General features: G+C 32.3%; 1 protein-coding gene across 1 annotated transcript in view; it reads right to left on the minus strand.

Annotated features, from left to right (window-relative positions):
• Positions 1-21,393, minus strand: part of Apt1 (Acyl-protein thioesterase 1) — a 57,123-nt gene that overhangs the window by 16,154 nt on the left and 19,576 nt on the right. The window contains exons 2-3 of the mRNA XM_075368424.1: positions 16,190-16,249; positions 12,982-13,013 (exon numbers count right to left, since the gene is read on the minus strand). Coding sequence (XP_075224539.1) covers positions 12,982-13,013; positions 16,190-16,249 — 92 coding nt within the window. The remainder of the gene's footprint in view (positions 1-12,981; positions 13,014-16,189; positions 16,250-21,393) is intronic.

Below are 21,393 nucleotides of genomic sequence, written 5' to 3' on the forward strand. Positions count from 1 at the left end.
GTTATCATTGCCCAGACACAATAAATGTTAAAAAATGGACAATTAAAAATTAATTAAAAACTAAAAATTCAGCAATGCAAAAATACATCTTTGAAGTAAAAGGCCTGTATTGCATGCTAAAAGTGAAATAAAAACAAAAAGATATATCACATTATATATCTAAATTAAAATAATAAAATTACCAGCTGCTTTATGGGAAATAGCATGAATAGTTGAAATATACTGCAGTAATTTATATATTTGAATATAAATGGATGGCCACCCTAAGAAATCGTAAAACATAAGATTAAAACATTTCATTATCCCCTAGAATAGTTTGCAAGTTATCCCCTACTGCGACACAATGCTGCATAACAGATACAACCCACAAGGATGTGGTGCACTGTCAGTTGGCAGTTGTAGCAAGCACAAACTGGTGCATCTGTTTGGATCATCAGATATCCATGAGTGAGCCTAGTGTGCCCTATTCAAAAAAGAGCAGACATAACCTCCTCTTGATGGTTATTTCTGCATGAGGAGCTCCAGGGTGAAACAGTGTTCTTTATTGGGTGAAGTTTATTGTTCATGGTAGCATTCTAATCATTTTACTACTCATTGTGAACCACCCTCTTTAGGTAACAGAAAAGATTGCTCAGAGTGACGCAATCGGTAAAAGGCAATTGTTAACAAGCCTCCTTTGCTGCACTATCAGTGCGCTTATGAAATCCTATAAGGCACTAATGGAATCAGAGCAAACAAGTTCATGGCAAAATGTCGGGCAAATTAGCAAATTATATTTAGGCCTTATTAATAGCAAAGAGCTTGGTGATGAAAATACTGGTGATGCTGGGGAGACCAAACATCTACGTTCTGTTGCCAACCACAAAATCACAACCCACAGAGTTAATGTTTTTAGAGACATCCGTGTAAATGTTGCATCAGGATTAAGGCTATTTATAATATTATGAAATTTATTTCGCAAAATGAATGGATTTGTGTTGTGTTTATTATACTGACAAAGATCAAAGCATAAATTAATGAGAGAAGACCACCAAGGGGAAGTAATAACATGATGCAACAGTAAGGACTGGAGGTAATTGTATATTTAGAGCTGGAAAAAGGGGCTGAGCTATGATGCCTAGTGGAGCAGTGGAACTCGGCGGCTGCTGCTGGTATCGATTAACAGCTAGTTGGGGAATACCACATCAAAGATTGGATGAGCAGGTTACGCTTTAATCCGAGTCAGATAGGAGTATATCATTTGCTTCCATCTAATACAAAGAGATAGCTACCACTATCCACCAGGAGACTTACCATGGGACTTGAATAAAAAGTACCAATGGCAAGACGAATGAATGAATGATGGACTGCATCAAGCAACTTTAGAGTGGTGGCCTGCACCGACAAATAAATCATGCAGCCATAATCTAATCAGGATCAGACTAGAGCTCAGTAGAAGAAAAACATGCATATACGATCAGCTCCCAAACAGGTATTAGATAGAACTCTCAGCATGTCTAACATTTTTACACATTTCACCTTCAACTCCTCTAAATGTGTTACCCATATTAGTTAAGAGTTTAACATAATTCCTAGAAATCTGTCCCCCCTGCATACCTCAACTGGTTCACCATGTAAATTCAGTTAAGGGATAACATGTTCCCTCAACTGGAAAAAGCAAATGCACTTCTTTTTTTTGGAGGAAAATGTGAATCCGTTAGATTTACACCACTATTCTAAATGGGTTATTTTTTTAAGCAGCCTCTTACCACTAGCTAATGTTCTACAGGTTATGTAAATAGAAAAATCATCTAAAAATAAAGAACACATATCCAGGTTTTCACATGCAGTTTTTTATACTAGTTATGGCTATGGCAAACAAAGTAACACTTAGAACACTTCCCTGAGGTACTAAGTTTTCTGATGTGAAACTTTCAGATACTGTCATTCCAACTCAAACTCGGAAGGATCGACTACTGAAAAAAAACCCTGATAAATGTGAGGATATTACCTTGTACAGCCCATTCACGAAGTGTATTTAAGATTCCTCTCCTGCATATCATGTCGCATGCCTTCTGAAAATCGAAAAATACAGCAACCAGGGCTTGGTGAAATAAAACTGCGTCTTGAATAGCAACTTCCAGGGCAACTACGTGATCAATAGACGACTACCCTGGCAGAAATCGCACTGTACTGTGGCAATTAGGGCATTTCTTTCAAGATACCATTCTACACGATGGCTTACCATTCATTCCATCACCTTGCACAGGATACTGGACATGGAGATAGGATGATAACTTATCCTTATCAATAAGTTAGGATGTGGGGCATGATTTATCTTTACCAGGTTTCAGAATGGGGAAAAACAGTCCCTCTGGCCAAGAATCTGGAAATTACCTGGTCAGAGAAAATTTTATTATAGAAACACAAAAATGTATTAGTGCAGTATCTGAGAGGTGTGATAATATATTGAACCTGATATCATTTCCAGGGGAAGTATTTTGAGAATTATTCAAGGCATATCTTACTTCATTATAAAGGTTATGTTAATTCATTTTGCGAGTTTCCAATCACCAACGGGATATTTTCAACCTGCAACTTATATCTCACAAACTCGGGGCAGTAGAATGACATAAGAGAAGCTGCCTTAAACGACCTTCCAAATGTGGTCACTATATCAACTGGCGTGGTAACAAGGTTTTCGCCACTTTGCAGTCCAATCGGCTAATGATCCACACATGGTTCGAACCTTTCTCGATACAATTGATGGTGTTTTTGGAGAAATTGATTCGACGTAATTCAGCCAAGAACTCTGTTTAGCACAGCCCAACTCCGTAGGAGGGCACCCACCTTGTGTCGTTACCGGACACCACACCAGACCCCTCCGTTCCGAGCAATGATGGGCTTTACCGGAGGTCGTCTTTAGACCCTCTAACTGATATGTAATCAGTTAGAGACTGTGAGATGTACTCACAGTCAGCAGCCAGGCTTCGGTTGGATTGCCACCAATGTAAATACCTCAGGCTGTATACCTGGTGACTGCATTAATAAAAAACAAATCAAATTTTGCCTTAACGTAGGCCTCAAATGGACATCTTCACATCCAACCTAACATGATTCCCTCAAACTAACTAACAGAGACCGCGGAAGCGCGGACCCCGTGCCTGGTCTAAATTTGACAAACCGTTTGTGACTGCGAATGTCTCAGAAAACAAACGGATTTGTAAGTCAAATCAGTGCTACACTCACACCAATCAAAATTATGTTTTACGCAACATAGAAATTCAGACCTACACTCAAATAATTCGACCACATTAAGTCACCTAACAAGGGGAACGTAATCTCATTCCGGTCCGCGCAGAAGCCGGGGACAAACCCCGCACTCCAACCCGGTTCCATCATGGAGTCTCGCGCGGCATTACAAAGTCACAATCAGAGACCGCCACCGGCGGAACGAAGTCACGCCCCCGGTCGCACGGCTACCATACTCCGGCAGCGCGGCCACCCCCGCCAGTGAGAACCCCAAATCGAATCACAAACGATACTAATATAACCGTGGCACGATGGCAATGCGCCTACCTCCAACCAATCCAATTCCTAGGCCGGAACCCTAGCCACCCGGGATCCTACCATGATCAAATACTTCGATTAAACTCTCTCTGCAGACCTACACACCAAAAGGGCGCGAAGAAAACCAGCCACTACAGATCACTCCTTGCGGATCATCCAGTTAATACAGAGATCCAGAAAGGAATGCATTCTCTCAAGTTCTTTAACAGATCGTGAACTTTCGACCTCATATCGGGGACACATATAGAGGACGTGGTCCATTGTATCATCAGTCCCATCCGTTTAGCACACCTAAACACTCGACGGCAAACAGCCCTCGCATTGCGGAAGGCGCAGAGCAATTCAGTCGTCGATCTTCGATTAAAATTACGTAAATCCACCTTGGATTTCCAGATGTTAAAGGGATGAATTCATTGGCGCTGTCGAGAATTTGGTGTAAATTTTGCTACCGTTCTTGTATATTGTCATACCGGCTCTGGCCGGTATGACAAGAACGGTAGCGCAATCTATACGTACACAATTCATACGGAAACCAGAACGCTTTCTGAACCACCTATCTGCGTGGCTGACTGAGGCAAATCACTATTACCGACTGAGATTACAAGTGGTTTATGATCGCTTCCACCGAAGTTTTTGGAAACGCGTTGGAAATTTCCAAAACGTTTCAAGACTTGGGAATAAGGTTGCTGAACATTGTTGCAGGAAGATGTATCTGATGAAGGTGATACAAATGTGTACGATCCATCGTTCAATAAGTACATATCTAAGTTCTGCCTCAGTCGATCAACTATACTACCTCGGGATGGTGGGCCCAAGAATGGTGATGGGGGTTGAAATCGCCAGTTATTAGGGAGGATATGGGAATTTGGTAAACAGACTGGAGAAATCATCCTCACTGATATCAAAATTCGAAGGAAGATATAAGTTGTAGATATTCATTTTGAATGGTGCCATTATCTTCATTGATACTGCAGGGATATTTTTGCTAGCGAAATACGGGCAGCTATCACCACGACTTACTTCAGGAACACAGCCACACCTTCATGTCCTCTACTCTCAGTTTGATGGTCGCATCTTTCGCAGACGTATCGGTGAAAAACACATCAACCTGGGAACGGAGGCGAGTTTCCTGCACCCAATATTAACGGATTATCTTCCTGTATCAGGATTTCAATATGCTCACGGCGAGAACAGAGACCGCAAACATTCCACTGAATAACATTTCTAGCCACAGGTAATACTTTTTTCTGTAATACATAAAACCTCTGTGTGCAGATCACTTATCAAATACTATCCGGTGTTTCTTTTTGGATTTTAATATTTTTAAGAAGTGCTCTGTTTCTTCGGATACTTTCTCCGCCACCATATTCTCGTAAAAATTTCGAGATGATGGAGGGGACTTGGAAGCCTGGGAGGAAGGAAATGCCGTTCTAGGCGATGATGTTTTATTTCATCCCTTCAAGGGGATCTTGGTTGTTTGCTACGTATTTGTGCACCAGGAACTTTAACTGTTGGTTTGAATGTTTGCTGCGTAATTAGTGGAGCAAGAACTTTAGTTGTCGGTGTAACGACTGATGTAGATTTAGATAAACCACCATCGGTTTTTCTGTTAGAAATTATCTTTTTGCCAATACTCATTGCTGTAACTCCAGCCGTGAGGGATTTTACTCGTTCTGACAAAGCCTCTATCAATTTGGTTAGTTCTTTACACGATGCGCATTTCTTACAAAACTAATTCCAACAGAATTCCTCATGCTGAGTGAATTTCTGTATTCTCGACGTGCCAAAGGAAAGGACACGTTCTGCTCAGTACAGATTTTCAACATGGCTTTTTCTTCTTTATAAACGGGGCATTCTCGTGATCTTGCCGATGTGGACCATTACAATTTGTACATTTTTCTGCCTCAGCGTATGTGATGTCATCGTGTCTAGTACAGCCGCAACGCGCACAAAGCTGTTCCTTTGTGCAACCAATTTTGGTGTGACCAAAACTCTGATAATGGAAGCAGCGTCTGGAATTTGGTACATAAGGTCGAAGTAATGTTTTCAGTTTTCCGTGACTTCTTTAAATCTCTATTCACGTCAGAAGTTTCCTTAATCCAGTATTAAAAAGTCCATTAACTACATCGTAAAATATGAATGCTTTTTTCATTTACGTAAATTAAACAAGTGTGGTATCAATTTTAACGTGCTTAAATGACATTTAATCGGCACAAGGTTAGAAACGGAGCACTTTATAAAAACTTTTCCAGCAAATCCTTATGAAAGTTGAAAAGTTTAATGACAGTGTGAAATCTAGTATTGTTATACAAATGCACATTCTACTGAATAATATAGCACAACTATTGATTCTAACAGCATGTCTAATTTTTCTCAGTGAATCAAAATATGCCATATTGATTATCTTTAGTTTTTCTGTGCCACAGAAAACAAGAGCTATAGTTCTCTTGTTCAAAATGGTTGTTTCTTTTCTTTCACGAATGATATGTGCTGCTACTGCATTAACTAATGCTAGTACAGAAATCTAGATGTCAATCCCATGATGATGGGCCTAAAAAATTGATTTGCTTCATTTAGTGATTCTATACAAATGTTTGATCACTGAGATTTTCCTGCTTAACATAAGGTATTACTTCTGGCACCGATGACTTATACTACTATTAGTTATACATCAGGTACTATTTCTGGTATCGATTACTATTATTACTACTGGTAATAAACGACTGGTGTATGTATACACATTAGAATTTAAAATTCTAATTTAATATTAATTCCTAATTTTAATGTGATTTTACTCACGAAACAATTCAACTTGAAACTTCTTCAAATTTAATAGATAATGTAGATTCCATGAAATGATATCATTCCATAGAGGATTTAGGTAGGGCTAGCCCACATAATACTTACAAGATCAACATTGTGGTCTTGTAGAGATTGAGAGGTGCAATGCACCAAATTATTAATAATGTTAATACGGTTTTGCAAGTTATTTATAGAAATTTACATGGTAGGCTAGAGAGTAAAAATCCCTCAAAAATTTTAATACTCACAAGCAAACATTATCTAGGCAAAAAGGTTACAACACAAAATATTATCATCCCCTTTCCCCAAAAATAATACTGTTGATGTGCAGATTAAGGAAAACAAATATTACTTTGAAAAATAAAATAAAATTGACATTAAAACACACAAGGTAATTTAATTTTCAATGCAGTACTATGTGGGAAAAACAATTATTATTAAGGAAGGGGTTGTTAAAAGACCAAAAATAAAACAGGGAAAAGTAAGCCATCATGCAAACCCTAAATAAATATTTAAAAAAGCAGTTTTTCATCTAAATCAATAAAAAAAAAAAATACCAGATAGAACTGAATGATAGACAAATCATTATCAGGCTTGTTGCCTTTTCATAAAGATGCTGCAATAAATTAATACTTACTACTGGAGTATAGTATGTAACAAAAATAATCTTCTATATAGAACTCTGTCCTTAAAGAGTGTGCTTTTGTTACAAATGAGAGGCCATTCTGACACATTATATTGTCCTGAGCTTAATTACCTTACACAGGCTTAAGTAAAAAAAAAAAAAAAAAATCTACTGTAGCAAGTAATATAATATTGGCAATGCAAAAACCTGTGTAATGAATTTTTTTTCAATTACTGTTGAAAATTGGAAGAAAAAGTGTTGTGACTATTTGATACTATCGAAGAAGAATACAGAAAAAGTGAGACTCACAGATGATTTCAGCGAATCATTTGTAATTGAAATCATAGTAAGTAATTCTGACAGTGAAATATTTTCAGAAAAAGATGATAGTGATTTGGAAATTGTAGACAATAGGTGTACATCAGTTTTGGCGATTTGAATGGTAAACAGTAAAACATCTACTTCAATTGGTACAAAGTGTTTTCTTGTGCCCAAAAGAAGTAAAAAAAGGTAAACAAAGAAGGGTATTTGAGATAAATGTAATATAAATAAAATTCTTTTATTCTTTTCAATAACAAAAATAAAAAATTACAAGGGATGACTGAAATGAACAAAATGTAATGCACACCAAAATATAACATGAGAATAAAATGATCCACAAAGCAACAGGTGATGCCATCTTGTAGTTTCATTCTCCTACTACTAATATTTCAAAACTCAATGAATCATGCCCTCTCATTTTCTGCCAGTCACCATTGTTTTGGAGCCAAGTATGTCTGCTTTGTCAACATACCTGAAATAAAATTCAATGACTGAATTTTTAAAATTCAGTGTGGAACAAGTGAACAATAGCGACTGATTTATTGTTGTCTAAAAGCCACTTATAGTGATGAAGCAGTTGACCAAAGTACTGTGAGTAGGTGGCTAATAAAGTTTTATGGATCAGAAGCTGGTAGATCGAATTTTGAGGATGAACCTTGCAGAGGTCTACCAGTAAATGCAATTGATGAGAAGCACCTAAAGGAAGTGGTTGAACTGATGAAAAATGACTGTTGCATCATACAACATTTTGCCACCTAGATAGACATACTGAAAGAATGAGTAGGACATTATAACATAAAATCTATTTGTGGTGGGTACCATGCAAACTCACAGAAAAGAACAAACAAAAAAAGGAATGAGAACAGCTTCCAAAATATTATTGTGATGAGAGTAATGATTTCCTTTTAAATATTGTGACAGGAGATAAAATTTGGGTGCATCATTAAGATATGGAAGAAAAATGGCAGAGTAGAGAATACCAGTACTATGATTCAACAAATTAAAGAAAATCAAGAGACAACCCTTCGTAAAAAAATTGACCTTGATAGTGTTCTGGGGTTCTAAACATTAGAGAATTTATTGATTCTGATTTAGAGTCTGATTTATTGTACACGACTGATTACCTGGAAGATAGGTTGAGTATAAATTCTGTCATATGTAGAGATGTTAAACCATAGGAGACATACATGTCATATTCAACAATCCTTGGAGTTGAGAATTCTGCAGCATGATAACTGCTGCACATTGCAGCAGTGTGCATGATAACGGCACACATACTGCATGCAACTGCCGTGGCACTAGAGAGGTTGAAATGTTAATCTATTTCAGACTCTCCATACTGAGGTATTCATTTCCCCATAGCTGATGAACCGAACAATGCAGTGAAGTCATGGATCAAGGAAAGACCATAAAGACTGCAGCATTCTCATCGACAATACGAAAACTGGTCCAGAAATGGGAGAAATTTGTATGGCTGAAAATGATGACTACATGGAAAAATAATAATAAGTTTCTGTAGTAATTTAAATTTACTTTATGCCACATTTGTTTCATCTGACGACCTCTTTTCATTTGCAATTTATAAGGAACCATGCATTACATTTCAGTCACCCCATGTATATATATTTTTTTATTTGTAGAGGGCGATTTTATTCTATATTACTGATTCAGAAATATATATATATTTATAAAAACAATATATATTTAATAAAAATAATATAATATTAATATATAATATTTATTAAAATATATTATTTAAAATGTATGTATAAATATATATTATTTTATTTTACAGGTAAAATAAATTTTTCAATTAGTAATTTTGACATTAATTCATAAAACAATTGTGATCTTACGTTTTAAACTGAGTGACAGAGAACAATTAGCAAGATATAAGTGTTAAAAGAATAGTTAGCAGTTTAAGTAGCTATATTTTAACTAATGAAAGAAAGTATCTGAATTTACGTCCTTACAACTACACAACTAATGGCTAGAAAAAAATTACCAAATTTAAAGCTTTTCTGTTTAATATTATTTTAGTAATAACTTGTTTTACTAACAAAACGTTGACCTTTTTGTCATTTACATTAATAGAAAACTGTGGGAAAACGTGTGTGTTTGTTCTATTGTTACTGCGTGTCATTTCTGAACACTACAACTAACAGTGCTTTAGGTTAATGTATGTTAAAATATGGACTTACTATTTCTTTCATAAAATTTCATATCATTTTGGCAATTATTTCAGCAGCAGCAATAATAAGTTTGTACCCACTTAAAAATTAACAGTAAAAAAGATTGTCATTACACTTTAGTTACTGTATTTTAAGCATGACTAATGAGAATAGTGTACTATACTGGACACATGCAGAGTCATATTTACACTCTGAAATGAGACAGTTCTCTAAAAATTACACTGATTAACACAAATTTTGTTTTTTAATGTGTGATACATGAAACCAATCTGCTTTTAATGCTGAAAATAAATCCGTCAGAATATTTTCACTCTACGTTTTTGAAAAATTAAAAAATTTAAACTTTGAAAATCATTGATTATAAGATGCATGAATAAATTCTATATTTTTATAGTTTATATGACACTCAGTAATGTATGATTATTTATGTTCTCAGTATATATTTTTAACTCTATTAATCAGTTGCTAACCATGAAAATAATTTAACTGATAAAATGTTCTTAACAAGATTCATTATTTTTCAGACTCTTAAGATTCTCACTGCACTTTTTTAGAATTCTGAAAATGTTCTTCACTAGCTGTATTCCACAGTACATAAGTCATATGTCATATGTCCTAGATTCAAACTTTGCAAAATTTAAATTTATAGTTTCCTGATTTTTCCAGGGAAGAATCTTTTAAACATTTTTTAAATATTATATTTCTTTGTGGTTAGTTAATAAGTTTACAATGAAATCTCATAGAATAATTGCAAATTATCAAACTATATTTTACTATCAAAATCACACACTCACACACAGACAGACCGTCGGTCAGCCAGTGAGTGAGTGAGTGAGTGAGCGGGTGAGAGAGAGAGAGAGAGAGAGAGAGAGAGAAAGAAAGAAAGAGAAAGAGAGAGACATGAGTGGGGGGAGGGGTGTCATATCACCAATAATAACAAATAAAGAATTATGGCAAGTTTACAAACTTTGGGGGTACATCCTAAAGAATTTAGTTTTAATAAGCAATAGCAGGCAATTGGCTGGATGAATAAAAAAAAAGTAGTTTAGTTGTATACATTTCCTTGTTTTCATATTTAATATTTATTGACACTACGAATATACATTAGTTTAACTCTCTTACTTGTATGTTAATTAACGTGTGAAAAAATAGTCACAGAATTACTGTTATAAAAGTATATCTTGGAATCAATATCCTACAGCTTTGTTACATATAAACTGAACATGATCTATAAAAAATTATATCTGTGCTTTTATTTAATGTGTTAGTTTTATTAAAATTACAATCATAAAATATGTATATACTCTGTAGGTAAGTTAATATGTAAGAGTATGTGGATTTTTGGTTATGTGTTTTATCTTTTATCTAATATACATGTTTCACAATTATAATATAGCACAATACCAGTATATTCTTTAATTATGTAGGCTGAGTTTTAAAAATGCAGAGGTGATGTAAAATAAAATAAATATCTTCTTCTGTAACTGTTAGCATCCACTTATTGTTATCACAAATGTGATCACAATAAATAATGACCACTAAATATTCAATTCCTTTTCCTAACCTTCATCTTATTTTCTCCAAAATAAAAAAAAATCCATTAATATATAACTTCAATTTTAAAATTACTAATGATATCCTCAATTAAATAGTACTACTACATCAATATTTTTGTTATTGTAGTATTCCAAAATCAGTGATTTTATATGATCCTCCCTATGAATTTTGTTGCAAAAAGAAAAATTATCATCCTGCAGTAGCATATAAAAATACCTAAAACCCTATTGAAGATAGGTTAAAATATACCATATAAAAAACTTATTGGAAATCTATGCTTTATAATTCTGAGAACTAATATGTGTGAAAGTGTGTGTGTGTGTATATATATATATATATAGTTCCATATTCTTATATGTAGGATTATTTATTAATTAACCAATGGTCAAATATTAAAAATAAACAAATTAAATCAAAAAAATTTACTACATAAAAAATTTACATACATACTTATATTACTTCTCCAATAGCCCCTGCCCAAATTCAAGCACTTGTCACATTGACACCAGTTTGTTTATTCCCCGAAGAATGCTTCCACCAACGTACCCACCCATCTGTTGGCTCTATCAAACTGCTAAGTTCATCATCGCTTTTGAACCGTTGAGTCATCAGCTGCCAATTCTTCAATTTAGTGAACAGATAACAATCAGACAGTGCCAAATCAGCACTGTAAGGGGGATGATAAAAAGTCTGCCACTTAAACTTGTTCAGTATACCTTTGGTACTAGCTTGTGGTGTGAAGCTGTGTATTGTTTTGTACAAAACAATCTCTTTTACCTGCCATTTATCCTGTATCACTTTCATAAGCTTTGTCAATGTTTTACAATAAGCATTTGCTGTGGCTGGCTTCATAAATTACGCTAATAAAATTTCTTTCAACAAGTTCATTCTTCACAGTGGAATGTTCCCCCTCATCCTTCTTCTTTGGGCACATTAGTTCACCCTTCCCTGGATTTTCTGCACCATTCTCTTACAAAACCATCACTCATTATATTATAATTATGCAGAGATGTTGCAGATGTTCCTTCTGTTTACAAAAAATGAATGCCACTATTTGATAAAATGGAATTAAGTTTGGTCATTCTACACCAATATATATAAAGTATGAATTAATAAATTTATTTGAAAAAGATTATATTTTCATGTTAACTTCAGCTAAACATTTATTTTCAGTAATGCAATACACAAAATAATTATATGTAAAATTTAATTTACGTTCACAACCTATGAACAGTATACATATAAGCAAAAATAAAGTGCTATAAAATAAAGTAAGAAAAAGCTGTTACAGTTAATATTTTTACCATTGCAGAGCGACTATATATATCTTCATGAGTAGATTCGAAGGGACAGTAGAAGGAGAAAGGAAATGAAGGATTAGTTAATAGATGAGGTGAAGGTTTAAAACAACAAGGGGATGAAGAAGAGGACTTGGAACAGGGATGAATGGAGACAACAGTGGTGTAAGGGACCTACCACCAGGCAGTACACTAGATAATGACCACTGGAGATGGATATAACGTCTTCTTTTAAATGGTCACCATCAGTGAAACAAGAAAAAATTTGATGAAGGTAAGGATAAAATCTAATTTCGATAAATATTATCTATACATTTTATAGAATTGTTGAAAGTTATAGAGCTAAAAATTTTACACAAAAAAAAGGAAAAAAAATTTTTTTCTGCCAAGTTAATAACTTTCTTGAAATTACTAATAACATTCTACATTAATCTGGCTTTTGTTATGTTGTAATTTTTAAAACATATTTTTTTAAATATTCAATGTTGTACTAAAGATGTCAAATTTAAGTATCTTCTTTCCTCTGACTATGAACACCAAGAGTAACAAAAAAATATAAGCAAAACAAGCGGTAATTTTATTAAAAAAAAAAAATTATAATTAATGTTCGCTACATAGAACTTAAAAGTAAACTCACCCAGTATCACCAAGACCATGAAGAAATATAATCTGAAAATGAGAAATAAACACTAAATCATTGATTGTATAAATTCTTTGAACATAATATTATTCTATTACAGCAGATAAATAAATCAAATAATTTTAATTCAAAGATCGGTCCTCAGAACACCAAAATAAAAACCATGATATTTGTTACTTACATGGAAAAGAGCCATATTTTAATATATTCAAATATTAACAAGGCTAAACAAACACATAGAAATACACAAGTAATTAAAAATGATTCATTCGATTTTAAAAATCTGTAATTAAAAAGGTAGCACACATAAAATTATTAATGATACGTGAAAATAAACAGAAACCGTCCAAGTTTCAGGTTAGGTTTAAAATGATTGCTGACAGGTAGTAGCACAAGCTGAGTTTCTAAAATGGTGTCTATGCAACAGAAAGCATTCTGTGTCTAAGAGTATGAGTCTTAGTTTATTCTTTGTTACTATGCAGTGTTTATTCTGGAGATGGTTTGAAACAGAACCACCAGGCCATCAAAGCATTCTAAGATGGTATTGACAGCTTAAGGATACTGGTTATTTGTGGAAAGATAAAAGCACAGGCTGCCCAAGTGTTTCGGATGAAACAATGGAGAGAGTCAGGGCAAGTTTTGTTCGTAGCCCAAAGAAGTGAATTCAATCCGCTAGTAGTGAACTCTATATTCCACAGCCAACTGTCTGTATGATTTTGCAAACTTGATTACAACTGAAACCATACCATATAAAGTTATTAAAAAAGTTACAACCAAATGACCTCAACAAATGTACAAATTTTGTAGAGACATGCAAGAAGCTATGGAGAATGAGAATTTTGCTATGTGGTTTTAGTGACTAGGCAACATTTCACTTGAATGGAAAGATGAATTGCCATAACATCAGGATATGGGTTACTGAATACAACCAAATTCTGTAGAACTTGAATGTAATTTCACAAAACTTAATGTTTTTGGTGCTATTTCTAAAATAAAGGTGTATGGACCGTTTTTCTTCAGAGAATACTGTGATAGGTATTTCATACCTCAATATGATGCAGTTGTGGTAGTTTCCTCAATTGAAAGATAACTCCAATAACTTTGTATTGCAACAAGATGGGGCTCTGCCTCACTGGCACGCTGAAGTACAAGGCTTCCTGAACGAAGTACTTCCGTGCCGCTGGATTGGGCAAAATGCAATGATGACTTAGTGGTCTTAAAATGGCCTCCTAGATCTCCTGATCTGTGATTTTTTCCTTTGGGCTGGACTGTGTTTTAAGTGCCCCCACAACCAATAACTTTGGTTAAGGAATGCTTTACAGCTGCATTTATGACCATCAAGAGGGATATGTTAACACGTGTATGGGCTGAACAGGACTACCGCATAGATGTGTACTGTGTGATGAATGGATGCCATATCGAACATTTATGAAAGTGTGACTTGGACAGTTTCTGTTTATTTTCAAGTATCATTCATAACTTTATGTGTACTACTTTTTTAAATACAATTTTTAAAATTCAATGAATCATTTGTAACTATCATGTATTAAATGAACAGACACACTGCAAAACTAGATTGTTATGTAAGAAACTGGTTTTTACATGTTGTCAAATGATAACAGAAATGGGACGCTAATCATAATTACTTACGACAAAAGTGGAGGAAAACATTAACAAGTGGATGACATAAAATATCGATAAAGGTGAGCTGAAGGGAAAAATCGTTAACATGAATGAATTCAAGACAAGAAATTTGATTAAACCTTTTTAAACACTCACTTAATTGCAGTATTCATTGGAGCAAATACTGCAACCGAGACTCAAGAGGTATATGACCTTTATGTGTTAGTATTTTCATACATTTTCAGATAATTTTATTGAAGTCTACATATTAAACCATGGATTTATTTGAAAAGTTATATTAAGAATGAAGAGTCATTAAAAGTATGTACTTAAAGATAGATGAAATGTTTAAAAACTTTTTTTTTAGTATTTATCAATTACTAAGTGTATTGTAGTTGCTTATTGAGGATGTACTATAATAATAATATGAATCTCAGCTTTTTCTGCACTTTAATTTATTTTTTTTTAATGAAAGACATTTTCAGTATAAGCAATTTCAACTGGATAATGATGACAATGACAGTCAAATATTAAATGGTATATAATGAATTAAGAATGATTCATAATTAATTTTATGGTAGATGAAATATTCATTACAGTTTATTATCTCTGCTGATACATTTTTAATTCTTTTATAATTAACATGTAGTATCAGTATTTGTTAATAACAGTTCTTATAAAATCTTGATTGTTATGTAAGAAACTGGTTTTTATATGTTGTTGACTAGACTACAAAATATGTAATTAATTAGAATGTTGCATATAATTTGTGACTGAATATAATTCTGTTTTCTGTTATGGCTTATTTTAAAATTGAAAATAGACAAGCAATGCTGGCTACTTACAAGCAATTTACAGTACTACTTATAATTGTGTTGAATATAAAAAATCTTGTATTCAAGCCCTTGTACTAAATATTTTCTGTCTACTTCTCAGTATGAAAAAATGAAGTAAAATGGAATCACAGCACTTGAAAACTGGAGACAATGAATAAGAAATAAATATTTCCATAAACTCTTTTATTAAAGAAGAAATGATTATGTTCAATGACAACTGCAGTTAAAAATAGTGTAGAATATTACACGAGAAACACATAGCTGTAGGTAGGTAACACACAGCCATCAGGTAACTAACATCACCAAACTCAGTCACTAATCCAGGTATTGTAATTTTAGTAAAGTAGTCTTTAGCTGTCAAGATCTCTTATTATTAACAATGGCACTCGCTGGACCACATAAGACACCCAGAAATTAAAAGTTGATAACATAATCACAAAGGCTATCATCAGTGCCAAATGAAATACTACCAGCTGATAGCATGATAAAATTACAGTTATTATTTCATCACATCTATTTAATTAAATTCGCAACGAACAAGAAAAATTAACCAACTCATAGTATAATTTTGCCTAACCTAAATTGATTCAACTAAATACACTATTTATAACAACCTAATTAAAATGAAGATACTAATTAATTAGTTTATAATTGTTACCTTAAATATAATGGTATGATGATAAACTCTTTACTCAGTAAGAAATAAAAATACTCGTAAAAATAAGAGGCATAACAGCCTAACTTACCGTTGCGTTTGGCTTTGATGCAGCGGCAATAACAACAGGAGCTGCAGACATTTTTACCACCTAATAAATAAATTATAATTTATTAAACAAGCAATAACGAGTTCAAACAAAATTATTATAAATGAAACAGCAGAAATGCAAAACAGGCTATGTTTACATTGGTTCGAACACGTTCAATAATCGTACCACACTATTATCGTACACTAGTCGATTCTTTAAAATATGAACATTAAAGTCTTTACAACTAAACGCAACAAGACGATCAGAGCAGGAGATAAGATTAACACTATTATCGCAGTTTGCTTCACCGACCCTTACACTGAAATAGTGGTATCAGCAATTTTACTGACCGCAGTAAACCTAGACGTACTTCAATAATCTACTCCAACACAATCTATCGGTCATTGTTGTAAATAACACGGACTTAAAGACTTGAAAATTATTTACGCGTTACAACTGTGGATTATTCAACTTGTTAGTCTTTAGATACTGTTTCATATTCGATTTACTTAATCCCTCGGAGCTTGATGTTAACTTTTTTCTTTGAAATTTAGTTAGCTGTATAAAAATTTTAAAGTTAGCTTCATTTAAAAACAAACCCCGTAACTATTGAGATTGTGAAAAAACGTTTTCCTAACATTGCTAAACGTTTTATGTAGAACTGTGGAAAAATGGATGAAGTGGTACCAGTGAAATGTAAAGTTGGGACAAATTTTTATTTTATTTTAAGATAAATATAAATATTTATTTCTCGCTGATGGTCAGGGAGAGTTAAAAGCAGACTTTTATGCACCTTTTATTATCATCTGTTAGGTAGTCTGCTTGATAAATGTTTCCAGAAATTTTTACTCATTGCTAATCTTGTATTCTAAAAAATACCATCCAAATCATCAATTATTCGTTTTCGTTTCAGTTTTGTTTCAGTTTTTTTACACTCTTTACTGTGAGTTATAATTTATTTTATGGGAAAAAATGTAATATATGATGTCATTGTAATTGCGTTTATAACAGTCAGCCTTCTTGAATTAAGTACTAGCTATTATATGTGTCCAGAATGTAATTCATTATGCAAAGAAAAATGCTTTTAGTGGAGTTATGTAAAATGTTTTGTAAAAAAAAAAAGTTTATATATTTTGTAAAATGTTTATGTAAATGTGTTATAAAATTTTAAGGGTTATAAGATATAAAAGATGTGAAATAAATAAGAATTTATATCAGGAAATTAAAAATCTTATTGATTTGTACAGATTGTCAAGGATGATTTGATAAAGATTAAACAAGATTTTGTGGAAGTTAAGGGCTATAATGTTAATCTTGAATGTATATATATTTCATTGGAATCCAAGAAAAATTTGCTCTAGTTTTTTTTTAATAAAGTAATGGACATAGATAAAATAGAATGGGAGCTGAGAAATTTGTCATCAATTTTTAGAATATTAATGAAAAAAATAAAAACCCGATATCTAAAAGAAAAGTCAATTAAAAATAATGCTATGTTTACAGCACTAACTCCAGTTACCATGAGTAGTTTACAAACCTTGTATTGTTTATGCCATTGATTGGCAGGCAAAATCTACCATGTGTTAAAAACAAAACAATTCAAGAGAAGCAGAGAACACTAAATAATGTCAATAACTTAATATGTAGAATACAGATGTTTTGAAGTGTGGTTTCATGAAACATTTTACCTCATCTTTAATTATGAAGACTGCAAGGGAAGAACAGTCATATGTTGGAGAAATGCTCAGTTTAATGGTTGTAAATCTCTTTATTCTTTCATTTCATAAAATGTTTTTAAGGTCAATCAGTCATTATTTAGCACTATATGTAAGATATTTTTGTTACAGAAATCAAACTATTGTAAATAACATTTTTGCCAAAATCAAATAATAAAAAAAAAAATGGTAATGAACTCAGATTGATATTTGCAAGCATTGAACATAAAAACTTTAATAATTTTTCTGTAACTCTTTAATTGTATTAAATTACAGTATGCTTGAATATTTAAAAAACATAAACTTATAAACTAGGTAGTTTATTATTAACATTTTAAAAGCTATACAGATGAACTTAAAATTTTACAAAAAGTATAATAAACTTTAAAAAATATAGAATTTTTCACATTAAAAAAGTAAAAAGAAATTTAATTTATCACAAATCACAATAATAAAACAGTTAATAACATACTGACAAATTAAACCTTTTCAGAAATAAACTGGCATCGCTCAGGTAACATGGAAAAATGTTTTTGATAATCTTCTGAACAGAAATTTTTAAGTGCTGTATGACCAAATTTTTCTACCAACAATGTTAATAAGTTATTGTATGATCTTTGAAGTTCTTCTGATTTGCCATTACAATTACTGGGAAAAGCAATAGGTATTTGAAATGACTCCCACACATCATTATAACTTGTTCAGAGGTACATATATGAAGAATTATCATAAGTTAATTTATTTCTCAAATTTTTCGGCTCATGAATGGTGATATTTTCTTGTGCTTGGGTTTAAGAAAATCTTTCCAAGTCATAAACATTGTCTGGCTACACTGTACTACTTTAAATGACATCGAATTCTGTCAGGCATCAGCAATACGATCAATCCACTGGGCTGGAGTTTCAAGACAAACTTTCTGATTTATGACACCCATATTCTTCTCTGGTTCCATGTAATTGTGGCCTCTTATTGTTAAAATAATATTAATCGCATCAAATCTTTTTTTTTTTTGTAACACACCAGCTGAGCTGTCCATAAACACTGTCAAATTTTTATAAAAATATTATAAAAAAATGATTGAGCATTGAGCAAGCATTCTTTTGAGAGAGAAAAGAGAGAAAATAGCTTGTGTATTCAATAACATGGATATTAAACTAAACAAATAGTTGTCAGTAGTAATCATCATTTGTAGTTATGTTTGGACATAACATATTTCTCATAAAGTCAATATAGATTGCACCATATTCTGAACCTGAGATTAAAAATTTTCTGGATAATAATTTATACATTTTTTCTTTGTAAAAGTAATCTGCTTTTTTTAAATGCATATTTTTCTGAATGGTTAATGCTTTAATTTCTCTCCCAGCTGTGGAGTAATTTTTTATATTAACTTCTGGTGCCATTAATTTTTTATTTCATCACAGAAAGAACATGAATCTTTCCTTGGATATCTGAAACCTACATTGTTCTCTGTTGTAAATATTTTTCTATAAATCTCATATGATACTGGAAAATCAGGAAATAAATTTTTGTACAATTTATGTAACTTTTTAACATTTAGTTGTTTTTCCTTTAAGAGATTATAGGTGTTCAAGAACTTTTGCAACTGTAGCATTATTTTTTTGTGGCCATGACTTTTATGTAAGCCCTCTTTTATCGATGTGGGCCAAACAGTTGAAGCAAGAGGTTTTTTAATAGTGATCATCATTTGATTATTAACTCTATGTAAAAAAATAAAAGCTTTATAACACACAGGAATTTCAATTAATTTGTTTACGCTAATTATTATTCTAACTTTATAATTGTATGAGTAATCGTTCAACTTTAGACCACCAGTTTCCTTTCATGGTCTCTGCCTGTAAACATCTTTTACTTCAATCAAACAGCCTAGCTGTGCATATTGTTTATTTCTATCACCAAGTAAATTAAAGTAGTTTATAATATTATTATTTTATTCATCAGAATTCACATTATTAAAACAATCAAGTCTTTTACATTCACAAGACTCACTGGTGTCATGTGTGGAAGCACAAAAGTTTTTTACTTACTTCAAAAAGACAACCACAAATCTTTTTATTTCTAGTTACTTTAACAGATGGATTAACATGTTCTTGACGTTCATAAAATAAAATAGATTCCATTTTAAATTATAGAAACCACATAAATAACTTAAAAGCATGAGAGATGCACAAACAAGTTCATGCACAAGTATAGTTCACAAACAAATGCTAAAACTGCACAGATAATGTAGGTTATGTGTAAGTAACAGCTGACTAATGGCTGAACATTGCTTGTTCTTTCAGATAACAGTGGATTGTGACTGTTGTTCCTCTGTATGCCTAACCTAAAGCGTACTATATTATGGACTCTGATTGATATTTCAAAGTTTCATCACTACAAACAAATATGTAGTTACATTCAGTATCCATTAGATAACGCCAAAAATCCACATTTTAAAAAAATGATTGATTGCTTTTACCATGTAGTCTTCATATGTTTTTGATTGTTATTAACTCCTTAAAATAAATAAACTTATAAAATAAATTTTTTTCACATAGTAGGTTTTGCTCACATACTGAATGCCATTCATGCAAAAAGTATTAATAAACACTATAACTGATATCTGAAAACAAATTACTATTTTAAATTTATTTAAAATACAGTAGAAACATACAATAATAAACTTTAAAAAAGAATTAAGAAAAAAATTAATTTAAAAAACAAAATCAAACAAAGCATTCTTAAAAATAATACTGTTACCATCTTACATTAAACATTTTCTTAAAATTAATAATTTCTTTAAATATTTATTTCACAGTGAGTATGCATTTATTGGTAGATAAATTGTATGTATCTAAAAAACATGACATATTACACAAATTTTGATAATAATTTTGAATCCAGCACCCCAAAATTAGTTAAAATCATCATGTACAATTCCAGATGCATAAAAAAACTTTTTTTGTTGACTAGTGTAATTGTCTTATTTTGTGCAACTTTTCTTCTTTTTATGTTTGATTAGATACCCAACTAGACTGTTATAACATGAATGGTGATCCTTTTCTTACTTAGTGTAGACCTTGTACTTAGATTCATTGATAGCTGGTGGGCTTAATTATAACCTTTTAATATTTTGTGGTGTCTTAAAGTTAGTTCTTCTCTACAGAAGAATATGTTGCATATCTTTGAAATTAGCCATATAATAATGCCTCACAAATCAAATTTGGAGTGTACTTTAGTTTGAAAATGCCATGAATAGTTGTTACCTGATTTTCTTCTTGGTCTGATTGATATAGTTAGATCTGTGTCCATCATATTTCTTGAAAAACACAAGATCAGTTATATTAGAGTGTATGGTTATTTCTTCTTGTCATAAGCATTCACTTAATGTAATCATATGGTGCATTGATTGGAAGCTTGAAAAATGTTCCAAAGTACTACGGACACTGCCTGCTTTCATTACTATGCGTTTTTTCTGTAAAAACAGCT

This window comes from Lycorma delicatula, chromosome 6 (assembly GCF_047948215.1).
Source record: "Lycorma delicatula isolate Av1 chromosome 6, ASM4794821v1, whole genome shotgun sequence".
NCBI classification, from domain to species: Eukaryota; Metazoa; Arthropoda; class Insecta; order Hemiptera; family Fulgoridae; genus Lycorma; species Lycorma delicatula.